At 30.8% G+C, this 18,788-nt stretch overlaps 1 protein-coding gene across 1 annotated transcript in view; it reads right to left on the reverse strand.

Moving 5' to 3' along the window:
- The window catches only part of LOC148306619 (ras-related and estrogen-regulated growth inhibitor-like protein A), a 227,980-nt gene that overhangs the window by 3,053 nt on the left and 206,139 nt on the right, over nucleotides 1-18,788 (reverse strand). The window contains exons 5-6 of the mRNA XM_088264680.1: nucleotides 1,129-1,307; nucleotides 199-388 (exon numbers count right to left, since the gene is read on the reverse strand). Coding sequence (XP_088120806.1) covers nucleotides 199-388; nucleotides 1,129-1,307 — 369 coding nt within the window. The remainder of the gene's footprint in view (nucleotides 1-198; nucleotides 389-1,128; nucleotides 1,308-18,788) is intronic.

Raw genomic sequence — 18,788 nt, forward strand, 5'->3', positions numbered from 1 at the left:
GTGTGTGGGTATACAATATAATTTAGGTCATAGTAAAGGGCACTGGCAAGAATACAATAGATATTATAAGAAGTAAAATTATAATAAAACTGTTGATATAAACTACAAATACTTGACTAACAGAAACAAAAATTTGAAAATAAAATAATTAAAAAATAGGTAGTTATTAGGAGAGAAATTGGATGTTTTTGAGCTGACCTTGGAAACGCTGTTAACCCCTAGCTTGCGCCTGACGGGCAGCGCCCGGAGCAGCTGTCCCGCGCGCGCCTCCCGCACGAGCGACTGGAAGGCCAGGGACACGCCCGCGCAGTGCTCTGCCGCGCTCACCTCGTAGAACTGGCAGCCGAACGTCAGCGAGACCTCCTGACCCGCGTCCACGCATACTTCCCTGATACACACAAACACGAAATAAACAATAACGGAACACATTATTTTTTGACATCTCGACATAGATGAAGAAGAATATGGAAGTCGGGGCATTTACGGGGCTTACGACCATCATAAGCTGCTTTAAGTTATCACTTTACACATGTGTAACATTTACCAATTCTACCCATAATTGACAACCACACTACTCAAATTCTTGGAAGTTATTTATATAGATCCAATTTCGAAACACTGTGCTTGAATCACTATAATTTCACTAGAGACATCTATTGGTGAGATGAAAAGAAGCTTTTTATTGAGCAAAAATTCTTTTTATTAGTATATGAGGTCCGACTTCTGGATTAAAATCACATGCATGAGAAACGTTAGAAAATAGCCTTTTCATTTTATTACTTTAGCTTATAATTTGACCAGTTAACTTATTTACAACATTTTGAGAGTGTCCAAATACTTGTTCACAATTCTGAATAACCTCCAATTATAGGAGTTATTTATCATATTATTGTTTGACATTTCAACATAGATGAAGAAGAAGTCTGTGCATTTATTTTATTTCAATAAAAAAGCTTCTTTGTCTCACCAATAGATGTCACTAGTGAAAATTCTAGTGATTATAGCACAAGCTCACTTACGATGCTCAGACTTCCATCTTCATTCATTAAAATGAAAGAATGATACTTGTTTCATATTAAGTTAACTTGTTTATAAAGTACATTATCTTATATAAAAAAATATGCTGACCTAATGTGGTCCAGGTCGCGCTGGTTGCCCAGTAGCAGGGCCGTGTAGTAGGAAGGCAGCTTGAGGCGCGCTATGAGGGTGAGGAGGTCTTGTGCCTCTCTGAATGACTTGCTGTCGCACACGGAGTACACCACCACGAAGGCCTCGCCCCACCGGATGTGCTCGTACAAGCATTCGCTCTGGAAAATAAAGAAAATTGTTTAATTAAAAAAAATATACAAAAAAATATTTCAGTCAGTCCTAATTTTATAAACTTTAAAAAATAATATTTTTTTATATGTTTTACTTTTTACCTGTAGATGAAAACATCTGTTAGTTTTCGAAACTAGTCGCGTGCAATGAAATAAAACTCATTAAGTAGTATTATATAAGTGTTTAATAAAAAAAAAACTCAAATTTTTTTTCTTCAATAGGTTTCTATGCATAAGCACCTTTTCATCTTCTTCTTCTAACCCTTAACTGCACCTAATGGTGCATAGAGCACTGCATCGTATCGACGCAGAGTTATCTTGATCGTTAATTGGATGCAGGCAAGGTGATCAGTCCAGCGATTCACGTTGATATTAAATAAATATGAGAGTGAACATCTCTTATATTTATTTTGACCTGGGAATCGAGCCCTCCCGGGCTCGATTCCCAGGTCAAATAGGTCCCACCTCCAGCATGGCAGTCAAACACGCTAACCACTACTTTACGGAGGCGGGCAGCACCTTGTCATTTACGGGGATGGATATGTACTAAACTTAAAACTGTGTAATATTAAAAGTTAGGAGAATGGGCGTGATAAAATAATATGTAATTAACTTATTTATCACTATTAATACTCGCTTAATAACTAATAAATTAAACTTCTATTAATAACTTTAATTATATCCATCCCTGAAAATGACAAGAGACTTGTCGAAACCGGTCGAAGAAAAAAAGTGGTTTTAAACAAAGATTTGGTTTTATTTTATGAAGTTTGTAAAATGTGCCACAATGTACTCGTATCTGCAAAAAAACTAAATTTTTAATATCATTATAACAACATTTAAATGCGCCGTGGCATAGTTGGATAGGCGCTCGACTACGAAGCTGGCGTCGCGCGTTCGATTCCCGCCAATTGCAAAATAAATTCAAGAAAGATTTATTTTAAATTGGTTTGGGTGTTTGTGATGTATTTTTCACATTTACCTTCCCTATCCTTATTATCCTACCTGCAGATAAGCCTCTAAAAGTAGAGGATTTTCGGGGTTATTCCTTATATAAAAAAAACTTGTTAATTGTTATATATCATAATACCATCAGCTGGTTAAAACAGCTACATAGGTGATTATGATAAATATTATACGGGGTCTAGAAGTGCCACATTAATACTGGAGGCGTAATATTATTTTCTCGACAGCTGACAAGTGTTTGACGTGTGCTGTGCACATTATAGAATTCCTGGAAAGTCATATTTTATCTGTCATACATGTCGCCTACTTTCAAAATCCGCCAGATCCAATTTTATAAGATAAATACTCTATCGGAATGCCAATTGTGGGTTTTACTGTTTAAAATACTTATATACTTCAAAACCCTGCTATAAATAATTAAAACCAGCGCTGTACTTCAAATTCCGCTATATTGCCTTCTGACCCATATCAGCCAATCAGAGAGCAGGGATAGGTAAAAAATTAAGATGACGTCATCATCGGTTTGTGTAAATACTGAAAAAAATTCCACAAAAACGGGAAAATTCTCTATTTCATTTAAAGATGCAAAGAACATAATGTTCACAAAAAGTATCTTGAATCTGACGGTGTTCAATTAAGAGTGACATACGTTTAAAATTGTCACACCGTAGGTCGTAGAGTTGGATATCATATTCACATATAATTTTTTATCAGTCATCAAACTTTGTTATTTATTATTGTTATTTTAAATAATGTTATCAGTTTCAGGGCTGGGATTCCATGTGGAAGTAACGTTTTAGAAGTTTAGTTGATGTTACCTACATTGCTTAGTTAAAACGTTAAATTCCGTACGTAATCGATACTCTGTGGAGCAGTCGACGTAAATATTTGTCCTCGCATCGCCTGCTCTATACACATTGTGAAAAAATTAAACTCTTTATTCCAAAAAAAGTATCTGCGATTCTAGCGTTAGAAATGTCCATTTAATTTAGAATCATGGGTGTCATTTTCGAATATAAAAAATGTTGACGATTTGGATACCATTTTTGGAATAAATAGTTTTTTTTTTGCGATGTGCCCCTTTGGCATTTAACCAGCGACATGTCTACTGGAAATAATCGCCCTAATAAATCCATTGTATACCCGAATTCACAAAACATGTTATAAGCTTGACCTTGTTACTAAAAGTTTATAAAAACGTTATTGACTTAACGGATATTTAATAAAAATCAATAATCTCAAATTTAAATTTAAAATTACATTATAAGTATGTAATATTTATAGACATGAAATATTAAGATTTATTTTAATTTATGAGGCGATTGTAAGTGGAAAAAAAGAGCAGAGGAAGACCCAGAAAACGAGGAAGACCTTTTTATTTGTTTTTTTGTTTTTCGTTTAATCTCTGAATGTTTTTTAATAGTTTTATAACATAATTGTGGAATTGTTTAATTGGCTTTTTTTTAACGTAACTATTTTTGTCAATGTAATGTAATGTTTATTATTGTTAATGTAACTATTGTTTTATATAATTTTTTTTATATGTAAGCTGTACAATTCCCGAATAAATAAAATAAAATAAAAATAAAAAAAACATGGCACGATCAGGTATGCCAAATACTTGAACGTGGTCAGGTTAGGAGTCGTAACAATCGGCGGGTATGTATGAGGAGATGCATGAACGTGGAAGAGGCGAAGAATGTTTGCAAAGACCGAGTGGTGTGGCGTTCTATTCTCTCTGCCTACTCCTGCGGGGATTAGTTAAATATTATAATTATTTAAAACGAGATTTAAAAGATGTCGTCCAATTTTTTTATTTATTATTTTAATATAAAAAATGCTTTAATTAGTTTAATTACCAGGTTATTTCTTAAAGGTTATTTTACGAAATACCACTTAATATATCATTTGAGAATGTGGGTTAAATGATTTACCAATATGGGTATTCTTAAATAATTTTGAGTGATAAATTATGTGTCATTATTTTAAATTCATTTAAATATAATTGTATAAAAAGCATCTTTCAATCAAAAGAGGCTGTAATTATGTTAACCCTTTACTGCACGGTGCATCCATACAAGGTTTAGCAAATATAACGTTTTTCATGGTCCGTGCAACTTTATATGCAGCAGATTTACAATGAAATTACGTTTTTGTAATATGTGATTATAATTCACCGATAGTAAAATCCGACTCCATGGTGCAATGGTGGTAATGGTAAGCATGTTTAGCTACCGTGCTAAAGGTCCCGGGTTCGATTCCCAAGGGGTTCAAATAAATATAAGTGATTTTTTCACCCTAATTTTTATTCAATATTACCCTGGACTGGTACCTGAAGCGGAAGGCTGACCACCTTTCCTTCGTGTGTTTACGATCAAGATAATACTGCGTTTATATGATGCAGTGCCCTATGCACCATTGGAGTGCGGATAATTCGATTCAATTCAAACCCTTATCCGCACCCCAATGGTGCATTGGGCACTGCATTATATAAACACAGTGTTATCTTGATCGTAAACACACGAAGGAAAGGTGATCAGCCCTCCGCTTCAGGTACCAGTCCAGGGTAATATTGAATAAAAATTAGAGTGAAAAAATCACTTATATTTATTTGACCCCCCCAAGGAACCGAACCCGGAACCTCCAGAACGGTAGCCGGGCGTGCTGACCATTACACTTCGGAGGCGGACAGAGTGGAGTTCGGATAAGGGTTAGAGAAAGTGATCACTTAAGCCCCGTAAATGCCCAGACTTCCATATTCTTCTTCATCTACGTTAAGATATAAAAAAATAATATGAAAGGGTTAAGTATTTGCAAGCACCGGGATCGTTTAGCTGCATCAGCGAGCCTGGCGCCAGTAATTTAGCGTAGGTCTTTATACTTATGCAGTTACTGCAGTCAGTAGTTGACTCGCGTCGCAACTTTCTTCACCGGTCAGATTCTATTCTGACACTAGTAATTACGTCTGCGGAGCGTTTTCCATGCGGCGATATGTTCGGATCCGAGGAAAACCGCCGGCCACGATATGGCGACAGAAACACGACATCTGATTGGCGATAAATTGCGAAACAAGGTAATGTCCCGTGTCTCGAAAGTGACGTCTATAGAATAATTTTATACGTCAATGCTTGGATGCCAAGACCGAACAACGAATGGGACTTGTCCCTTTGTGACATGCGATCGCAAATATGGTTCATATTTTGCTCACTCCTTTCAAGAACGTCATATTTCAAAAATCGTAAATTTTCAGTTGTGCGCGTTTTCAGAGTGCCCAAAAATGTACTATATCCCAGAAAAAGCGGCATATTTTTAACTTAATGTTTACCCGCTACAGGGCAGAAAGAGTTGTTTTTGCATTTTGAGGAAAAGGTATTGTTTAAATATATTTTAGATATATTTTTTTAGAGATATTTTTTTTTGATTTTTGTAGAGTTCTTGCAAAACGCCATGCAAAATGTAAGTAAGTTAAGTATACTTAGATATTAAATACTGTAATGCCCTTTTTAATGCTTCATGAAATAAACGTACGTACTTACGTAAAACAACATTTTTGATTGGCAATAAAAAGCCTAATATTTATTATCATGAACTATCGTTATATTTTTATGTACAGCGATAAAACCGTTGTTTAATGGTTTATCGATTATGTATATTTGCGGTACATACTCATACTTAATGCGATATTTACAAAAATATATATTTTAACTGATAAAAATAGGTACAATATACGCACAAGTCCATGTCATCTTTAGTTTAAGTCATTGCTTAAGTAGCATATAAGAGTACAAACAAAGCTGCTGAGAACTAAATAACTCACCGCCATTTCATCTAATAGCCTATTTAGTACTCACTTGACCTGCGCAGTTCCGAATTAAATCTTCATCAGATTGTACCGTGTAATCTTAATATATTTATCATATTGTGTAAACATTTGATATTATAATCAGCCTTTTGCTTCAGGTAACAGTCCAGGTGATAAAAATTAAAATTTCTCTGAAAAATCACTAAAACAATACAAAACGCAAACGAAATTATATAACATTTATTGTCTTCGGACACTCGTCGTGAAGTAACGTTACTGTTTGATATCGACGCGCTTGCTTTCGGTCATCCTGCTTTGAAAAAGATATCAAGTTTTGTTTGCACTTTTGATGTTTTGAGACGTAATTTGTGATTCTCATGGCCGCTAATTTTTTTTAATGCTTGAATTAAAGCATGCGAATATGAGCGGGAGAACAGAACGAGGACTTCTTGTCTTGTTTCCATAAATCCCATGTCCCAAAAGGAGAAATGGGAATTAATCTTTGGGAATATTATAAATGTGACTTTTGTAACTTAAATGTTTTAATAAAAAAAAGTAAAAAGGATGAACGAAGCAATGGACAGAGTGAATAGTGCGCTGAAATCAGGTACAGCAAATCAAAGTCTATCAGCAATTTTCAGAATCACTGAAATATCTTCCTGCATTATCTCTACTTGGGTAGTTATTTATGATGATGGTGTATTATGGTGCTGCGATATAACATTTTTATAGCTCGGTTTTATGCGCCACCCCTTGACCTTATAGATAAACTCTTGGTAAAGATAATGCAAACTGCAGACTGCTGTTGATAGTCAACTTTATTGGAGATTCCTGTTTTTTAGGTCATTTCTGGTTGATTTATTTCACAAATTTACAGTTCAGTCATTTTAAGTGTTCCCACTATCAATAAATACGATGATGTATTGTATGATAGATGTTTGAATGGTGATATAAGGAAAAAATGCAAGGCTGAGATAAGCATTAACGATATATTTAAGACAGGTGTGTTGAGATGGTTTCGGCATGAGAATCGAATGAGTGAAGAAATGATAGTTTAAAATAATCATAATAAAAATAGACATAAAACAAATTTATGAGGAGAATGTGAAGTAACAGAAGCAGAGCAAGACCGAGGAAAACTTGACATAATCAAGTATTTCAAATACTTAAATGAAGAAGTCAGTAATCATGGTTCTGTACCGCTCTCCATTGACCGTAACATACTGGCCGCCATCGTCTTAAAAAAAATATGAGCCAATGATTCCACCTACTCATAAAGCACTCCAAACAGTGACTTTAATGGATGTCTCAACAAAGGCTTCTTGGTTTTCTCCACTCCGAATTGAGTAATTCTGTTTATTGGCATAGCCATTTAACCAAAAATTTGCGTCATCGGTGAACAAAATTTTGCGTTGAAAACAAGGATCAACCTAAATATTGTTTTCGGCCCATTCACCGAAACTACGGCGCGCATAATGGCCATTTAGTATATTTATGGTAAAATGGCAAAACGAAATGACTACAAATCAACTGTCAATTGTCAAATTGACAGTCTGTAGGAACAATGTTGCCAGTTTAAAAACCAAACCTCTAAAAGAACATCCTGTATGTATTTCAACCGAGCTTTCGCACAACTTTCGCTCGCCTTCAGCGGTGATCCTGGCAATAAGTCAGCCGTCGAGCTAATGAAGCTGACCGCAGTGGATAAATGTGTAACTTTTTCTGATCAATTTACTGATATCAATAAAAGTGGCAATAGCGAGAACCGAGTGTGTTACATACCGTCCATCATCAATTAGGCCCACGTCAAAATTTAGCTCATTTCTTGCATTTTGTAAGAACGTTGAAGTACTCATTTATAAAGCAGGGTGTGTACAGCGAAAACTATTTTTTTATATATATATATATTTTTAAAATTAATGTTTTACTTAGTAAATACCACTATAGTGGTATTTACGAAGTAAAACATTAATTAATAAATAAATAAGCAGAAATGATTAATAAATAACCAGAAATAGTGGTTCTTCTTTACATCTCACCAATAGATGTCTCTAGTGAAGCTCTAGTGATTCAAGAACAAGGTTTCTAAATTGGTTCATATATAAAGAACTTCCAAGAATTTGAGCAGTGTGGTTGTCAATAATGGGTAGAATTGGTGAATGTTACACGTGTGTAAAGTGATCACTTAAACCAGCCGATGACGGTCGTCAGCCCCGTAAATGCCCAGACTTCCATATTCTTCTTTATCTTTGATGAGATGTCAAATAATAAATAAAACATTAATTAAAAATGGATAGATTTTACCACAAAGTGACGAAATAATTAATGAACTTCTATATTTTATTTTCATTTTGATATTTTTTACATCTTAGTATAGATGAAGAAAAAATAACTCCTATAATTGAAGATAATCCAGATTTGTATGGAAGTATTTCGACACATTTAAAATGTCGTAAATACTATTCGTAGTAGGTACCGAAAGACAAACTCGCTAAAATTATTATTTTTCTTTGTTATCTGCTGCCAACTTAATTCTCTTTTAATCCAGGTAACATTTGACGTGATTGTTTTTTTTTAAACACCATTTACGTATTGAATAAATAAGTTTTCAATGAAATAAATATATAATTTTGAAAAGAAAAGAGATAATAAAAATATTTAACAAAAAAAAAATTAATGCATATTCTAAAAAATAAAAAAAATCCATTATATATTCTGAAAAAATGGGCTCAACCAGACGATTGGCTCTATGCATTTTGCTGGAAGCCAACCAAGTTTTATTAATACGATTTGGGCATTAACTTTATCTGTATGACATTATTTCGACGGTCCTTACATGCCTTACATTAATTACTTGATATTATCTGCAAATATGTTACTTTACAGGAGAGATCTTAGAATATTTTTTCAACGTATTTTTTTTATTAACGGTTTTATCTGGAATTCTAAACTAGTATTATACATTAAAAAACACGATAAATAATGTATTGAATAATTTTTAAACTTTATACTCAAAATTAAGTAGTTAGCGTTTTAGGAGTTCAGTTCATTTCGAAAATTCGATGTAGATAGCGTCTTATACGCCTGAAAACTAGGCGTAATTTTTTTTATTTTTGATTGTTTATATTTGTAGATAACAGTCAGTTGATAATATACACCAAATATCTTAAAATTGACAAAAATGTAGTTGTAGAACTTTACGTAAGGCACGTCGATTTTATACGCAGTGAAGAAACAAATCTTAAAAATTTGCAGTGCTTGAGAAATGCTCTTTTTAAATTATTTCACCAAAACCTGCGCGGTCGCCCTGTTTCGCTTGTCTCGTATAATCTTACGTTTTCAAAAGAAGTGTCAACTCGTAATTATTATTGATAGGGAAATTCTCAAATGACAGGACTGACCCAATCTGGTGCGATCGATCACCGGGTATCTTGGACCATGAATAAGGTTCATAGAAGGAATTATCGCTGAACCGATTTATCTCATTCCTTTTTTGTGTGGGCGATAATTGGGCAAAATCTCTATAAAATTCGCACTTGGGCTTATTACCCCTTTACCGGTCTAAATGATGAGTAAGGGCGCTTTGATATATTGATTAAGAACCAATATTTATAACAGTTTTACTGGACTGCGTATAACTCAAATAAATTCATATATTTTTCGTAAGGAAAATACATACTAATAATGCACAACATTTTGAATCTGTCATATATATATATATATATATATATATATATATATATATATATATATATATATATATATATATATATATATATATATATATATATATATATATATATGTATATATATATTTATATAAAAATATATATATATATATATTTATATATATATATATATATATATATATATATATATATATATATATATATATATATATATATATATATATATATATATATATATATATGTATATATATATAAATAAATATATATATATATATATATATATATATATATATATATATATATATATATATATATATATATATATATATATATATATATATATATAAATATTTAAATATATATATATATATATATATATATATATATATATATATATATATATATATATATATATATATATATATATATATATATATATTTATATATATATATATATTTATATATATATATGTATATATATATATATATATAAATATATATATATATATATATATATATATATATATATATATATATATATATATATATATATATATATATATATATATATATATATATATATATATATATATATATATATATATATATATATATATATATATATATATATATATATATATATATATATATATATATATATATATATATAAATATATATGTATATATATATATATATATATATATATATATATATATGTATATATATATATATATATATATATATATATATATATATATATATATATATATATATATATATATATATATATATATATATATATATATATATATATATATATATATATATATATATATATATATATATTTACGTAAATATTTATAAAAATTCATAAACAATCTTTATATTTTTTTGCACCATGATAAAACAGCTGTATCATGGTTTATCGATGGCAGAAGAAGAGGTGGGGGTCTGGAAACCGATAGACTACTATCTGGGTTAATATTAATGCTATATACTAACATAACTAACATTTAACAAAACAGTGCCCTAAGAAGTCACTCACAATGTAAAAGCACGCTTTGTGAAGTCTGGCTGAAAATAACTACAGTGGGAGCACAATTCAATGATTTACGACGGGATTATCCTGATTATACGACACCACATATTATTACGAACGCGACTGCATACAAATTACAAAGTGCAAATGCGCAAGTCGAAACCAAATATTTCCATATTCATTGTTGGAAGATTTTCGCGCGCGTTAGGCGACATCCGTGCGACGGGAAAATTTACGACCTTCAAAAATAAACGACGGAAATACTACAAACTACAGAGTGGCTCAAATCCCTTCCCCCATACAAGGAATCGTTATTTTTTATAATGCAGATGTATGTACGTCTCGTCACGGGTTTCGCTTGGTTAGGCGTCAATAAAAAAATGTGTTTTAATAAAAAATACACAAGAAAAAAATATATTATTTAAAAACCAAGCCAATAGTACAAATTGTGAATTATTTTTCATATTTTATTAAAGTTATATGAACACATTGTTTTTTACGAAAAAATCTGGCTTATTTCAACATTCGTACTACTAAAAAAGCTAACTAACCATCACGCCGCTTCGCCGCAGGGGTAGGCAGAGAGAATAGAGCGCCACACCACTCTGTCCTTGCAAACATTCTTCGCCTCTTCCACGTTCATGCATCTCCTCATACATACCCGCCGATTGCTACGGCTCCTAACCTGACCACTTTCAAGTATTTGGCCTGATCGTGCCATGTTTTTCTCGGTCTTCCTCGGCTTCTTTTCCTAATAACTTTCGCCTCATAAATTTGTTTTACCGTTCTTTCCTCACCCATTCGTTCTACATGTCCAAACCATCTCAACACACCTTTCTTGATTTTATCGATAATACTTATCTCAGCTTTGCATTCCTTCCTTATTTCACTGTTCGCACATCTATCATACATCGTTTTGTCGCACATTCTTCTAAGAGATCGCATTTCGACTGCATTCAGTCTACTTTCATCCTTCTTTTGCCAACTCCATGTTTCACTTCCATACATTAGAGTTGGAACCAGGACTCCGTTGTGCACTGCCAGTTTAGCTTCCGCTGATAGGTTTTTATTTGCTATAACTGATTTCAGTGCACCATTCACTTTGTTCCCAGCATTCGCACTACCTGTATATGTATTTATAATATATAACTCTGTATAATATATAACAATAATAATACTGTAAAAAATAATATGACAATAATAATCCTGTAAAATGGTCCGCTTACGTGGTTTCATGATTAGCGTATTTAGTTACCGTGCTGGAGGTCCTGGGTTCGATTATTAAGAGGGTCAAAATAAATATGAGTGATTTTTCAGTTTAATATTTATTTATATCAAGCTGGACTGGAACCTGAAGTGCAAGGCTAATCACCTTTCCATCGTGTATTTAACGATCAAAATAACACTGTTTCTATACGATGCAGTGCCCTATGCACCATTGGGTGCAGATAAGGGTTGAAAGAAGAATGTCTTGCTTATTGAAGCGTCAGTAAAAAAGGTATTTTAATAAGTTATAAATAAATAAAATACAAAAAAAAATACTTGAAAAATCGAGTAAGTAGTAAAAATTATGTAATTTTTTTTCTACATATTTTGGTAAAGTTATATGAACACGTTGTCATTCACATACAATTTCTCTACCTTATTTCAACATTCGTACTTTTATATTATATTCGTAGTACATATAGTACCTGTACATTTCTTTAAAATATATAACAAAAATTAAGTATCGTATTATTTGTTCTTACGTCATTACATTTTGATTCAACTTCTTTTGCCATAAATTAACCCTTTATGTTATTTGAAAGAATGAGAAAGAAATTTTGTACCATATAACATCGAAAGGACACCTATAGGGTGGCAAATTTGAGAAATGATTTATCCATAATTGTAATTTAATATGCGTGTCGTGCGTGAAGAATGGCCATAATATTATTTTTTACGTATGAATATGTGAATGTGTGAATATATCGCGCACTCCTTTCAAGAACGTCATAAATCAAAAAACTTGATTTTTCAGGAGAACGTTTTTAAAGTTTAAAAAGAAATCACAATGAATTAAAAATAAACATCAAGCCACTTATTGAACTTTTTACTATGCAACAGATCTTTTTAGGTAAAACCTGAAGGTTTTTTCTCCATTTGAAAAATATTTAGTATATTTAAAAAAATAATTAAACAATAGCTTTTCATCAAAATGCAAAAACAACATTTTCTGCCCTGTAGCGGGTAAATATTAAGTTAAAAATATGGCGCTTTTGCTGGTATATAGTGCATTTTCTGGGCATTCCGAAAACACGCACAACTCGAAATTCACGATTTTTGATTTATGGCGTTCTTGAAAGGAGTGAGCGATATAAAAAAAACATGTTAATATATTCATGACGTGATGGCCAAAGGTTGTATTTTTTCATTTCAAAAGTTGCGAACGAATACGTTAACCTGTACGTATTTATGAATTGTAGTATTTGTTATGCATATTTTTAAAGAACATATATCGTAGTCATACAGGAGAAAGTGACTAAGTGCATGTTTTACAAAAACGTGATTATTGACTATTTGATATCTTTTTAGCTTAATATTGACCTGGAAAAAATCCCAAAGCATTTTAAAGTATGATATATTGACTTGTTAAAAATGACTAACTGCATTGATGTTTATTTTCTTGCCAAGCAAAAGTGGCTTAAACGCCCCTACTGAACATTTTACGTTTTGTTAGTTGGTTACTTTCTCCTGTACGACTACAATATGTTCCTCGGCAATTTTTTAGCAAGACAAGACGACACAAATAAACATTTTTGAGATATTTCTGTTTTAGCATATCGCTCACTCCTTTCTATGTAGAACGTCATAAATCAAAAAACTTGATTTTTCAGGAGATCGTTTTTAAAGTATAAAGATATAATACAAAGTATTAAAATTAAATGTCAAGCCACATATTGAACTTTCAACAGTGCAACAGATCTTATGAGGTGAAACCTGAAGGTTTTTTCTCCATTTGAAAAATATCTAGTATATTTAAAAAAAAAACAATACCTTTTCTTCAAAATGCAAAAACAACACTTTCTGCTCTGTAGCGGGTAATAAGTTAAAAATATGCTGCTTTTGCTGGGATTTAGTACATTTTCTGGGCATTCCAAAAACATAAACAACTGAAAATTGCCCATTTTTGAATTATGACGTTCTTGAAAGGAGTGAGCGTTATATGTACTTGTACTTTCTTTGGATTCATTTAATATAAATTGACCTGTAAACTATGTGTATTCTTTAGAATCAATATGCATTGTCAATGATTGAGTAAGATTAGTTAAAAGCTGAGATCTCAGTCGTTTAAATTCAGAACGCGAACGGCCAAGAAAGAGGTCGGTCGAGTTTCCGCGCAAAATTAGTTTTTTTTTTGGAATATGTTTTGGAATTTGTCTTTTTTAGAATATAAATTAAAAAAATATTTTTAGCATTTTAATACTTTCTATCTTTTAATGGCTCTTTTCTTTTCAAAATCATATTTTATTTCAGAGAAAAACTGAATTTTTCCATACAAAATCAGTATTTTAAGCAAAAAATTAACTATTAAATTACGTCAAATGTTACCTGGGTGTAAAGAAAATTATGTAGTGACTTATCGTAAATTGGACCTTAAGGATACGAACAATAAGCTGTGTAATTTTTGTAAACTTTCGAGTTAGTCGGCGAAAATGAAATTAACAAACAAAAAAATCAATTAAATAACCATGAATGAAATTTTATCAACGTACTACATAAATACTATCAAAAACCCATTATTTTTATTTTCAACATTCATAACAATTCCTAAGTATAAATAATTTTTACAGATTCTCAACATTTCGATAAAAATAAGTAGTACTTGTAAACGATATCTGATTCAGGGTAGTCAGTTATTTTATATACATATGTTTAGATCAAATTTAATACATCTACAGTATGTTTATATCAAAAAAGTAATGAAAGTACCACGTTTCGATGCCTCTTATTTATATGTTAAATAAATGAAGGGGACTTCGAGAACTTTATGTATGAGTTGAATATTTCATTTGATTATTCGAATAGATGGATAATTTGTTTAAAAGTATAAAAGGACCTTTCATTATTGATTAAGCCTGTATTACACTGTTGTAAGGAAAATAATATATCATTCTAAATTACTGCATGTTAATGCAGGGGATGAGGAACGGGTATATTATTTATTAATAATAAATGAGCATCATTAAAAATAGATATCAGGCGGAAGGTTCTGAACAAAATTATTTTCCGTGGGTTTAAGACACAGTATTTGTCAAGTCGCAACATAATTTTCTCTTAATCCAGTTTACATTTTAAGTAATTATTTTTTTTGTTAAAACACCGTTTTTGAATATGAAAAAAAGTTTTTTTCGAAATAATTATATGGTTTCGAAAAGAAAAATGTTATTGAAAGGTAAGGAGTTAAAAATATTAAAAAATATCTATTATACAAAAACAAATAAAAAATAAAAAATAAATCTGTAAAAAATTGGACGTGAACAGACATGTGACCTTTCCGGTGTTCTCCGGTGGAATGAATTATGTGTTTGCGAATATCCGCTTACAATAAAAAAAATACTTTTTTTTAATTGGCATTAACTTAGGGGAATAATACAATGACTTAAAAATTAAAATGAAAATAAAATCAGAAATTAGATATCTTAATCAGCTTCCTTTGAACAGCACTATTTTTTACGTGTGAGCACCATCTTTGCTTGAGTTTGAGTAAGTTATTATTTTATTTAGCAGAACTAAATAAGGTGACCAAAAATCTGGATAAATACAATTTTTTGTGAAAAAAAGTGAAAAAGTACAGTTTACTTATTTTATTTTAAAAAAGCATTGAAACGAATTGCGAGTATTATTCATTGCCGCATTTAAGCAAGTGTTTATTTATGCACGAGTTTATTAATGGCTAATGCTACTGCAGTTTACAATACAATTCATTAATTGTCTACCGCTTAGTAATATTTATAATGGTCAATTAATTTATACGTCTTCGTGTTGGCAGAGCCGGTTTCAGGACAATAGTCGAAGGATCTACCTCTTGCCAGAGCTACAATCGCCAACGGGTTTTAATGTGGAGAATTAACCAAACTCTCGGATAAAATCTAAGTCAACTAAATCATCAGAAGACAATTAATCACCATGATTTTCATTTTTTTATTTTGTTCTAGCACAAAATTGTGGATAATAAATATGATAGTTGTAGGATAGGTCGTAATGCTTGTAAATTTTTAGACTTCTATATTTACATCTTCATAACTTAGTTATATATGTTATAACATCTTCATTGTAGAAAAGCTCATCTCATTGGATTATGTGTATGTTAAATTAAATAATTACCCACAGGCTATATAATACAATGTGTTGTAAACTTGGATCACACACACACATAAACACACACACACACACACACACACACACACACACACACACACACATATATGTATATATTGTATGTATATAAATATATATATATATATAAATATATATATATATATATATATATATATATATATATATATATATATATATATATATATATATATATATATATATATATATATATATAAAACCCTTATCCGCACCCCAATGGTGCATAGGGCACTGCTTCATATAAATGCAGTGTTGTCTTGATCGTTTTTACACATAAAGGAAAGGTGATCAGCCCTACGCTTCAGGTACCAGTCCAGGGTAATATTGAATAAATATTACAGTGAAAAAATCACTTTTATTTATTTGGCCCCCCTTGGGAATCGAACCCGGGACCTCCAGAACGGTAGCCGAGCTTGCTGACCATTACACTACGGAGGCGGACGAATATATATATATATATATAAATAGTATAAATTTATTTATAATTATTTACACACTTATTCTTTTCTGAAAGTCGATAATTGTAACTCTTAATTTTAATTCTTAAATTACTATCGTGTGAAAACAGAGTGTTTTACAATATCAAGATAAATTTTGGAGCAAAAAAGGCGATAAATGAAACATTTTATCTCTTTGCTTTTTTTTCATTTAACCATACCGAGCCAAAGCAACACGTGAGCGGATGAAGCTAGTGAAAAATGAATCTGAAATGTTTAAAGCAATGTTAAAAAATAGTGATATTTCCATTTTTTAAATACGATTGTTTTATGCGTGAAAGTAGGTATGTAGTTCTGGTACTTTAAAAATAGGTGAGTACAAGAGATTTAATGTTTTTGATACGCACAATAGCGTATAATTAAATAAATACGGATTTTATAGCTATTTTAATTAATGATAAAGAGTGTAAGTTCGCCTCTTATCATATTGTACAAAATAATATTTATTATACATAAAGTAATTCTAATAAACATGTCCACATTGTCAATTGTCTCATTACATTGTGTGATAAATTTATCGATTTGCTAATAAATTTGCATTCTCTAATTGATAATATCGGGAGAACGTGTATTCTCCGTAAATTACGAAAAGAAAAGCTTTCTTCGACCAGTCTAAAATAATTAATATAGATTTGCTTTTAACGTTACGAATTATCATTGCAATTATTGTACAGAGAAATAAAATAATGAATTAGAATTCTTTAAAAAGGAGATCATCATTTTTTAAAGTCAGCACTTTGTACCTATCCCAGGATGTGATTTCTATGGTTGGATTTTAACAACTGGGTAAACAAAATAATAAGCCATTTTATTTAATAAATTAAACTAACTAACTAACCATCACGCCGCTTCCCGCAGGGGTACGCAGAGAGGATAGAACGCCACCTTTTTAAAGATTTTTTGTTGTTGTTCTTATAATATATAAGTATTTCAATTTCTTACTATTTTCACAAGCTTAGGCTTGCTTAGGCAAGCAAGCCGTTTTTAAATGAATGTATTTATGATATTTTTTAAATTTAAGTTTTATTTAGTAAATATCACTATTTCTTAAAATCTATTGTGACATGTGTTTCGATGCATTCCGCATCATTTTCAAACATGTACGGTGTTTGAAAGTGATGCGGAGTCAATCGAAACACGTGCCACAATAGTTTTTGAGAAATAGTGGTATTTACTAAATAAAACATAAATTGATGATGAATAGATTTTACCACAGAGTGACTGTCGAATCAATTAATGAAAGAATCAAATTCTGAATATTAAGTCTGACTGAAAGTCAGAAATATTTTTATTATTTTATTATTTTCAATTGGCTTGAGTGTCTGTGGTGCATTTGTTACATCTGCTTTCCTATACTTTACTATTCTAATTGCAATCAAGCCCTTAAGAATAGATGCTTTGCGGGTTTTCATTAAGTAATATAACAATTTTTTGTGTTGTAAAAAGTGTATAAATAGTAAGTATATTTTTGTTTCTTCTTTAGACACTTTTTACTCCTGTAATTGTAATAAATTAATAAATATATTATAAACAAGGACATTCAATTCAAAAGATATTTGATACTGAAACCTTTCAAGTTGTTACAAGTTCATCATCTGCCAGGATGTGGTGTAAGCTTACTTTACAGGATGGATGACGGAATTCGATAAAAAAGTGTTTGATTTAAATTACGTGACAAACAAAATAAATTTTAGAATGTGTGGAGTATGTTAAATTACTCTTAGGATCCTGCCATTGTGGAATAGGATCTTTAATTAAAAAAAATAATAACCCTAAGGCCCAGTATTCGATAAGTCGCAACTAATATTTTTCCGAACCCATTTAAAATTTTACGTTAATTATTTACGATATTTTTCTTAACACACCGTTTTCGTATTGAAAAAACAATTTTTTCTTCGAAATAATAATTTGGTTTTGAAAAGACAAAATAGTTATTGAACGGTATAGAGGTAAAATAATGTATATTTTTTTCTTTAAATAAATGAAATATCTTTATGTAGTTAGAAAAACAAAAATCCACTAAATGATCTATAAACCTTGTACATAATAAGCAAGGTAAATAATAAATGCAGTT

This window comes from Brachycentrus maculatus, unplaced genomic scaffold, assembly GCF_059751285.1.
Source record: "Brachycentrus maculatus isolate JH-2025_06_01 unplaced genomic scaffold, ASM5975128v1 h1tg000235l, whole genome shotgun sequence".
Lineage (NCBI taxonomy): Eukaryota > Metazoa > Arthropoda > Insecta > Trichoptera > Brachycentridae > Brachycentrus > Brachycentrus maculatus.